Source organism: Moschus berezovskii, chromosome 23, assembly GCF_049115385.1.
Source record: "Moschus berezovskii isolate FMDL1 chromosome 23, NW_MosBer_1.0, whole genome shotgun sequence".
Taxonomy (NCBI): Eukaryota; Metazoa; Chordata; class Mammalia; order Artiodactyla; family Moschidae; genus Moschus; species Moschus berezovskii.
The window spans coordinates 40477461-40488268 of record NC_142482.1 but is presented as its reverse complement, the minus strand read 5'-3'; the positions used below and the strand labels follow the sequence as shown (position 1 = coordinate 40488268).

At 37.2% G+C, this 10808-nt stretch overlaps 1 protein-coding gene across 1 annotated transcript; it reads left to right on the top strand.

Annotated features, from left to right (window-relative positions):
* Nucleotides 1-5588: 5588 nt before the first annotated feature.
* LOC129543326 (olfactory receptor 2B2-like) lies at nucleotides 5589-6533 on the top strand. Its single transcript, XM_055406415.2, has one exon. The coding sequence runs from the start codon at nucleotides 5589-5591 to the stop codon at nucleotides 6531-6533; it is 945 nt and encodes a 314-aa protein (XP_055262390.2).
* Nucleotides 6534-10808: the final 4275 nt, after the last annotated feature.

Below are 10808 nucleotides of genomic sequence, written 5' to 3'. Positions count from 1 at the left end.
AACTCCCCACAGCCCCTTCCAGGCAAATTAACAACTACTGGATTTGGACTCATCCCTGTAATCTTTGCATCTTATTTTTTTCTGTTTCTCTCTCCTGTTCCATATTCAGAAGACACATTTAACTGATCATCTGCAATGTGCTGGACAAAAGAGTACGCTCTTCCTGTCTATGTATACCTTTTCTCTCTCATTCCCATTATTTCTCTCTCATTCCCATTTTTCTTTCTTTTTTCTAAATAATTCTATTGATTCTTTTTTTTTTTTTTGTCCTTGCCACATAGCCTGAGAGATCTTAGCTCACTGACCAGGGATCCAACCCGTACCCCCTGCAGTGGAAGCACAGAGTCTTAACCACTGGACCACCAGGAAATTCCCTCTTTCCCTATTTTCTTTCTTCATTGTTCCCCCTCTTTACTTATCTGTTGCTATCATTTTGTCATCACTTATTTTATCACTATGTTTCTATATACCTTCAATGTTTAGGAACGCTGTTCTGTATTCTGAAAACCAATAAAACATGCTACCTATTTTCCTTTTAAAATTTTTACTCTTCCTGGAGTAAGTATGGGATTTGATTTTATTCATAACAGTCCAAGCTTATCTCAGAAACTTAAAGGCATGCTGGATCCATTTAGAGGGATATAAGAGAAAATAATAAAGATTGGGAAAATAACATGGCAGTAATCTGTGAAAGGTAGGAGAAATTTTTCAGCTTTCTTTAGATTTAAAAATAGTGTCTGAGTGCAGGTAACTACATAATGAGATCCTGAGTCTGTATTTAGCAAGAAAGCAATTCAGATAGGGTGAATTCTACAATTGTATCTTTTATGATTCTAATTGGAAATACTCATGTGCTCATTGAGTGGCATCCTTCTATAAAGTAACCCTGCAACACATGAGTGATTTTTCTTTGATCAGAAAAGATGAGGTAAAATTTGGTTCAGAAATTATGTATAAAGATAAAAATGTTTCTCAATGTTGAATCAGGATCTTATGTTTTATTTCTATAATTCTCTAATCAACTGGCAATGATATCTGTGCCATTTCTTTGCAAATAAAATATAATGCCAAGCATAATCATATTTCCAAGACTCTATTCCTAAAGTCCCACTATTATACTATAAGAAATGGGAGAAGAAAAGACATTGGATAAGACCAGTTTTAAATGAAGAGTGTTATTCTATATATCCAAGGATAGGATTTATAAGGGGGAGTCTCAGAAGATAATCAACTTGATTTTCCATAGACGTTCACAGGCACTTGAAAATTTCCAGAAACATTTTTATATAATTTTACCATGTAAGTAGTCTGACTAATATTTCAGCTACAGTTTATAATTCCCTTAATATTATACACTTTTTTCTTGATCCAATCATCATACAAGCAGTATGGAGTTCGAAGTGGCATTCAAAATCCATTGATTTTGATAAGTAAAATAAATATATTCATTGATTGATTAGTTGCATCATTTTAGGAATGAGCAGAAAAGCCTTAAAAGTTTTGCTCTAAGGGTAAAACAGGGTGCATTTAAACTGTTCTTTAGTTTTGGGGTATGAAATGAAAAAGTAAAGATGTATCTGGGTTCTGTTGTGATGAAATAGCAATTAAATGGATTGAGGTCATAAAAGAAAAACATAATAAATTCAAGGGTGCTACCATAATTTAACATATAGGAAATCCAAAGGGAAGAGGTTCACAGTTGTTGATTTCAACTGAATTAAAGTTAATTCAGTACAGTTCAGTTCAGTCACTCAGTCGTGTCTGACTCTTTGTGTCCCCATGAACCGCAGCACACCAGACCTCCCTGTCCATCACCAACTCCTGGAGTCTACCCAAACCCATGTTGATCAAGTCAGTGATGCCATCCAACCATCTCATCCTCTGTCATCCCTTCTCCTCCTGCCCTCAATCTTTCCCAGCATCAGGGTCTTTTCCAATGAGTCAGCTCTTCGCATCAGGTGGCCAAAGTTTTGGAGTTTCAGCTTCAGCATCAGTCCTTGCAATGAACACCCAGGACTGATCTTTAGAATGGACTGGTTGAATCTCCTTGCAGTACAAGGGGCTCTCAAGAGTCTTCTCCAGCACCACAGTTCAAAAGCATCAATTCTTCGGCGATCAGCTTTCTTCACAGTCCAACTCTCACATCCATACATGGCTACTGGAAAAACCATAGCCTTGACTAGATGTGCCTTTGTTGGCAGAGTAATGTCTCTGCTTTTTAATATGCTATCTAGGTTGGTCATAACTTTTCTTCCAAGGAGCAAACATCTTTGGCTGTGGTCACCATCTACAGTGATTTTGGAGCCCCAAAATATTAAGTCTCTCTTTCCATTGTTTCCCCATCTTTTTGCATGAAGTGATGGGACCAGATGCCATGATCTTAGTTTTCTGAATGTTGAGCTTTAAGCCAACTTTTTCACTCTCCTCTTTCACTTTCATCAAAAGGCAATTAAAATGTAGTAAACACTTACTATGTTTAACATACACTCTTGCCTCTATCACATGCTTACTCTTTAAGAGTATACAATCCATCTGGTCAGGAAAATAGGACAGGTACTGAAACAAAAACTAATTACACACACATATATATATATATAATTTTTATAAAATATGGAGTGTACCAAAAGAGAATTACAAATAAAGTGCTCTAGAGAATTAGAAAAGGAGTGCTTAGTCACTCAGTTGTGTCCAACTCTTTGTGACCCCATGGACTATAGCCCACCAGGCTCCTCTGTCCACAGGATTTTTCAGGCAAGAAACACTGTAGTGGGTTGCCATTTCCTTCTCCAGGAGATCTTCCCAAACCAGCAAAAAAGGAGAGTGGGGAATAATTTAGAACACGTTAATACTTGAAATGGCCCTTACAGGATGGAAAACAACAATGGTGTCTCATATCAGCATAAAGGCCAGTGATAGAATAAAAAGTTTGGATAAAATGGAATGGTTTGAGCCATGATTATAGGAGGCATTGAATCTAGGTCTGCATTTTAATAAAATGTGTTACAATGTGGAGATTCACTGCTGAATTTTGAGCTGAGATGTGTGTGCATGATCAGATTTGAACTAAGGAAAGACTGTTCTACAAACATGTTAAGAGTCTTTGAAGATGAGAGAGCCATTGTAAGTGAGGAGACCACTTTGAAAAGTAGAGGATATGGAACATTGAATTATTTTCTCTGTGTCTGTTTTAATTTTTCTGTGTAGGTATAAATTTAATGGACAGATGCAAGAGACAATGTTAAAGAATAGTTGGTCTAGTCTGACAACTTGGATGACACATTGGCGATTGTAATTCAAAGATGACAATTAGGATCCCAAAATAATTGTGATTTTATAACTAGAGCAAAGAAATTAGAAGTGTGAGATGGATGGGTAAGAAGCTCTGTTTTAGAGTTAACGGTTCTGAGCTTCGGGCTGTGAAGCAAGCACTTCTCCTTATGATTCCTTACTGTCATTCACCCCCCGCCCCCAACACACACACATTGTCTAATTCCACAGCTCAATGACACCAATGTGAAAAAAAAACCTGACCAACTATATCCAATAATTCTACCATGTTAAGAGCACAAGAAGATTATAATGTAAGGCCAATTAAGAGAATCAGAAAAATAAGTAATCAGAGGTTCCAGCGCTATTTTCCTAGCAGTCACATCATTTTTATTGTCTGTCAGTATTTATTAATTATCTGTTACAAATACCATTTGTAACTGGTTATAGATGCACAAAAATAAGAAAAGTCCAATATTTTAGGGAATCCATAATTTGGGAAAGAAATCATAGTTATTGAATTATTCAGTTCAGTTCAGTCGCTCAGTCGTGTCCAACTCTTTGCGACCCCATGAATCACAGCACACCAGGCCTCCCTGTCCATCACCAACTCCCAGAGTTCACTCAAACTCATGTCCATCGAGTTGGTGATGCCATCCAGCCATCTCATTCTCTGTCGTCTCCGTCTCCTCCCACCCCCAATCCTTCCCAGCATCAGACTCTTTTCCAGTGAGTCAACTCGATGCATGAGGTGGCCAAAGTATTGCAGTTTCAGCTTTAGCATCAGTCCTTCCAATGAACACCCAGGATTGATCTCCTTTAGAATGGACTGGTTGGACCTCCTTGCAGTCCAAGGGACTCTCAAGAGTCTTCTCCAACACCACAGTTCAAAAGCATCAATTCTTCAGCGATCAGCTTTCTTAACAGTCCAACTCTCACATCCATACATGACCAAGGGAAAAACCATAGCCTTGACTAGAAGGACCTTGGTTGGCAAAGTAATGTCTCTGCTTTTTAATATGCTATCTAGGTTGGTCATAACTTTCCTTCTAAGGATGAAAATAATTGAGTTTACATTAAATCACTTAGTCCTATGAGATGCATATAATTATGCTCATTTTAAAGAAGAGAAGATTGAAGTATGAAAGGATTAAATGACATTTCTAAAGTCACTCAGCTGGTAAAAGGAATCACTGGGATTTGAAGGAAGAAGGAAAATGTCTTTTATAAAGTAACTTAAAATGCAAGACAAATTTTCCATAACCAGTGAATCAAGCCTAAAGAGGTTTTAGAGAATAAAAAATTAATCACTAGAGTTTCCTTCAGAAATTTATAATAAAGGAATCATGTGATTTCTATAGGGGAAGAGTAAGATAGAGGCACCTCAGATAGTAGAAATATTATACTTAATGAGTAAGAAAACAAAATAAGGAAGGGAGGGGGGAAATGTTTAATGTGCTCATAATTATCTTGAGGAGTTAGAAAGCTGTATATAAAAACGAGAGAAATTTACTTAAAGGAGCCAAGTATTTGAAACTCTTTCTGGTATTTTCACTCAGAGGTTAGAAATTCATCAAATTTATTTAGATATCTGTTGAGTAGCATTTCAGAGCAGGCAAGTTTCCAATGCTTGATTGTTTTGTGTGTGTGTTATCTTGTTTGAATTTTTTGTTTCTTCCTCCTACTTTCAAATTTTCTTAATAGGATCAGCACTAACACTTGGAAGAGGTAAAAGGAGTCCTGATACTCCATCTTTTCACTGTGCAAAATCTATGACGTGCTCCAGTTCCCATAATGTTTCTGACTAGGGTCAGTTTGAGGAAGATCAAGATATCAAAATGCCTTGGCTCCCCCTGGACTGCTGATCCACCTGCCTTCTTCATGCTGTCTTTTGCTCGACCTGTATTTGGGAAACTCTGCCTCCTTGCAATATGTTTTCATCTATACTCTGTTGTTACTGTTAAATATTCATGACAAGTAGGGTTGATGGTAGTTCTATTGAGACTTTTTAGAAGAGAAGACAGCAAAATCCAAAGGAATGATAACTAACCAGAAGACACTCATCACATAAGGAAAATTTCCCAGTTACTTTGCTGATTCTTTTTATTCTTTTATTAATAATCTTTCACTATTACACTGATAATGTTGGCTTGATATTTCATCATAATTGGAATATAGATGCAGATTAAAGCAGAAATTAGAGTTTCATCTTAGCATCTCTGGTTTTTAGCTTCCAGTGGCTTCCTTTTATCATTGATACCCATCCTTAGAGAAGCGGGTGTTTAGAGGTCTCAGCTGGAATTTCTCCCTTCAGTACCAATATGTGGGTCAGTAATCAGAGCTCACTAGATGATTTTATCTTATTGGGATTTTCTGATCAATCCTGGCTGGAAACACCACTCTTTGTAATCTTTCTGGTGGCTTACATCTTTGCCCTGTTTGGAAATATCTCTATTATCCTAGTTTCCCGCCTGGATCCTCAGCTGGACAGTCCCATGTACTTTTTTGTCTCTAATCTATCCTTTCTGGATCTCTGCTTTACTACCAGTACTGTCCCACAGATGCTAGTCAACCTTCGGGGACCAGAAAAGACCATTAGCTATGGTGGTTGTGTTGCCCAGCTCTATATTTTCTTGGCCTTGGGTTCTACGGAATGCATACTTCTAGCCATCATGGCCTTTGACCGTTATGCTGCTATTTGCAAGCCCCTTCGCTACCCAATCATCATGAACCAGAGACGTTGTATCCACATGGCCACTGGGACCTGGATTAGTGGCTTTGCTAATTCCCTTGTGCAGTCCACTCTCACTGTGTTGACCCCAAGATGTGGACAGAGGGTGATGGACCATTTCTTCTGTGAAGTTCCTGCTCTTCTGAAACTAGCTTGTACAGATATCCATGTGAATGAGGCTGAGCTCAATGTCCTAGCGGCTTTGCTACTTCTGGTGCCCCTCTCCCTCATCCTGGGCACTTATGTGTTCATTGCCCGGGCAGTAATGAGAATCTGCTCTACTGAAAGTCGCTGGAAGGCCTTTAATACCTGTGCTTCACATTTGCTGGTGGTCTCTCTCTTCTTCTTTACAGCCATCAGTATGTATGTCCAGCCTCCCTCTAGTTATTCTCGGGACAGAGGGAAGATCATGGCTCTCTTCTATGGAATCGTCACACCCACACTCAATCCATTTATCTATACTCTGAGGAACAAGGATGTGAAAGCTGCCCTTAGAAGAGCACTAACTAAGGAATTTTGGGTCAGGACAAGATGATCTTTGAAGAGAAGACCTAAGAAGTAAGGATGACTGTTTCTGCCTTTCAAAGAAGATTTCAGACATGGAAGTGACGAGAGGACAGTGTCATAAAGTTCACAGGTGACACAGGACAAAGAAAGAAACCATCAACTCTTAATGATCTCTACACAGCCCTTATCTACTTTTGAGACTCTTTTTGCAATATTGGATCTTACCAAGTCATATCATTTTTTTCCCTAACACTTATGGACTAGTTAACTTAGTTTCAGGGGAAAAAGTTGGTGTAATAGCTAGAGAAAATATATTTAGAAAGCTTTAAAAGGTATATTTGGCATAAACTGTTCCTAAGTGAATCCCAAGTAAACTGGAAATGCTCTCATGTTTTTAAAAATGCCACTACTATCCTGAGTTAACTTTAACCAACATGTATTGACAGCATTTAGTCATCTTCTAACAGTCAATGTCCAATTATGTCATCCACCAAAGGCCCCAGAGGCAAGTGAAATCAAGAAATATTTAGGTCAAAAGCATATAAAATAAACATATGCAAAGGGACATACATAAAATATTTTAGACTCAGTGATTTTAAATATGTTACTTTTGCCATGAACCTTAGCCAGTCTTACACTGGTATGATAAACAACAATGAGGTCAGGGCAAATACAAGTAGAACTCACTGTGGAGGAAGAGAGAAAAAGCAGAAGGATGCTTTGAACGGTGAACGACGATCGAAAAACCTAAGGCCAAAAATATTCTAACTCAAGAAAACTTACTAGTAATTTACGAGTTTAAAGAGACAACTTCCTTTACCATTTGACTGCATAAGTTGGGCCTAGTTCAATGTAGGAGTTATGAGAAAATCACGTTGAGTTTAAAGCCTTGGTTGACTTCTTAGCTTTACTTGAAAAAAGGTCTTATAGCCAACTGCCTTGCAAATACATATTAGTTAAACATGCCTAAAGAAAAGAGAGTTCAGTAAAAACTCAACATCATTGCCTGGAATGCAAATCAAATCGTTTTCTTCATTAATGAGTAATATATTTAGCCCCATATAGAGTGATAAACATATGTGTGCTTTTTGGGGAAAACCATTCATTATCTTTGACTATAGTTTCTTTGCCACCAAATAGGGACATTAACATTTGCCTTAATTCAAAGGTGCTTGAAATTGCCTTTCTTAGCAAACTTTGAATTTAATATTTAATACGATAGCTCTGTGGCCCATAAAACAAATATAAATAATAAATTTTAATTCTAAATTCATAGACCTGTATATAATTCTTTTCCCATATGGGTCATTACAGAGTATTATTCTGAGGATCAACAGAATTTCTGCCAATCTCTCTTTTATAGTACACATTCCCCAAACTTTCTTTATAAAATCATCCTTTCCAAAGGATGGAAATTTAAAAATTTTAAAAATGGTTAAAATTTAACCATTTTTACTTATTTTAGTCCTCTAGTTATTTCAAAGTAATAAATCACAGTCCCTTAATAAGGTAATCTCTAAGGTTTTGATAAACATGAATTTCTCAAAATCCATCAGTGTGTTTGATCAGATTCCTTAATTTTGGAGAATAAATACACTGGATGGTATGAATTCTGGAATCTGAATTAAATTAGTATATGACTAGGAACATTAACAATCTATGTGCATTCAACACGGCCAAAAATCATGTAAAATTTTGAAATGCAAACACTGAAGCTGCTGCTGCTGCTGCTAAGTCACTTCAGTCGTGTCTGACTCTGTGTGACCCCATAGACGGAAGCCCATCAGGCTCCCCTGTCCCTGGGATTCTCCAGGCAAGAACACTGGAGTGGGTTGCCATTTCCTTCTCCAATGTGTGAAAGTGAAAAGTGAAAGTGAAGTCGCTCAGTCGTGTCCGACCCTTAGCGACCCCACGGACTGCAGCCTACCAGGCTCCTCCATCCATGGGATTTTCTAGGCAAGAGTACTGGAGTGGCTTGCCATTGCCTTCTCCAAAACACTGAAGACAGGATGTAATTAAAATATGCAAAAACTCTCCCTCCCAAAGATAAAATATTCTAGTAAATTGAGATCACCTCATATAATGGAATATTTCATATGAATTTCTCTTTTCTCCCCACATATCAGTAAGAATCTTGGCATTTTCCTACTCAGCATATTCAACTGCATTTAGAATTTGTTTTTTTGACAACACTGGTTAACCCCAATCACATGAGGTGTCCTTCTTTCAGGTGGGTTCTATTTGAACATTTTATCAGTGTGTTGTCTTTCAATATAAGTCCTTCCCAAGCCCATATATCATTCATATTTGTAATTTCTCAGATTTCTGCAGATTTCTCTTTCATGCTTTGGACATGATACTTTTTTTTTTTTGTCATTGAAGCAGTCAGGCTCTAATGGGAACCTGAGCTCATTCAGATATCAAATCTAATAATTGTTCTACACGTGTATGCACAGTCCCATTGAGCAAATTCATATAAAAGCTTTAGTGCAACACTTCCCATGCTGTGATCCAAAGGGACTTGCTTCTGTTTTCACAAGAAAGTGCTGAATATTTTTGGCAATATATTTTTTTTTTATTTCTATGCCACCTTTATAGTTCTGGTTTCTCATTTCTTAATTAGTAAATTCAGCGTGCAGGTTCTATCCCAGGCTAATTTATACACTTCTGTAAGAAACGGCCTCTTAAATCCACAGAGTGTTGAGGTGGGGAGCCCCCGACCACGTCAGATTCATTTCATGTATGATAATATACATGTTTCAATCTATTCTCTCTAATTTGGGAGAATGGACATGATAAATGTTCAGTAAATGCACCCAACATGAGTGAATCTAGAACTGTTCCGTTTTCTCTTTTTTTCCACTGCAACCTTCCCCTCTCCTCCTAAAAAGAACAGTACAAAGATCTACTTCCTGTCAGTTAAGTACAGTGAAGCCTTCTACTTCCTGTGGTCCAACTGGGAGACAGATGAAGCTAAAATATAAGGAAATGGATTATAAAGAAATGAAGATTCCTAGCTATATTAGAGAGAGAAAATCTGTTTCCTCAATTCTAACATAATCTGGAAAAGCATATTAAACTTAAAAAAAAATTTTTGATAACAGTGTTTGTCACAATTCATGATCCATTTTTACACAGGACTTCATGTCACTATATTAATAATATAATATGTATGCTAATATTTATATTAAAATGTTTATAGTATTAATTTATTCATTCTTGATAAAGCAGTGTATTTCTCCGAGCTTGTATGTTGTACTTCTCAGAGGGTATTTGAGGTTATTAAATAAAAATGTTACATCTTCTTGAGTTTATTAGTTTTGCTTGACAGTCTAGATAAAATTTAAATAAATGAACATTGAAACTACTATTTTGTATTGGAACATGGATCTATTATGCTGTGGAAGTTGCATACAATTTTAAGCAAAAGCATGGGACCACAAAAAAAAATTAGCACTGCTGTTGGAGGTTGCTTCTGATATGCTCCCCCAAATCCGAAGGGTATGTTTTGAATTACCTTCAATATTGCAGACATATCACAACAAAAACTTGAGACTTAAAAAAACTCTGAATTTTTAATATTTTTAGATAAATGATACCTGATAATTTAGAATTTTATACATTAAAATACACAGTTAAATGAATTACAGTACAGATACTGTCAAGCAGGCAAATAATTATAGTGCAATGTTGAAAACACAATTAATGAAAAACTTTAAATATTCTTACAAGTATTACTAAAACATCAGTAAATTTATTACATTTTATATTAGCAAATTTTATAAATATCAGTAAGTCATTAAACTGAAAAATATTAAGAAAGAGCAGTAGGGAAGCATATTCAACAAGGTAAAATTATCTATTTCAAAACAAAATCTCAGTTCAGTTCAGTCGCTCAGTCGTGTCCGACTCTCCGCGACCCCATCAATCATAGCACGCCAGGCCTCCCTGTCCATCAACAACTCCCGGAGTTCACTCAAACTCATCTCCACAGAGTCGGTGATGCCATCCAGCCATCTCATTCTCTGTCGTCCCCGTCTCCTCCCACCCCCAAACTTTCCCAGCATCAGAGTCTTATCCAGTGAGTCAACTCGTGCATGAGGTGGCCAAAGTATTGCAGTTTCAGCTTTAGCATCAGTCCTTCCAATGAACACCCAGGATCGATCTCCCTTAGAATGGACTGGTTGGATCTCCTTGCGGTACAAGGGACTCTCAAGAGTCTTCTCCAACACCACAGTTCAAAAGCATCAATTCTTCGGCGATCAGCTTTCTTCACAGTCCAACTCTCACATCCATACATGAC

Coding starts and splice junctions, on each gene's coding strand:
- LOC129543326 (XM_055406415.2), top strand. CDS start 5,589: ATGTGGGTCAGTAATCAGAGCTCACTAGATGATTTTATCTTATTGGGA.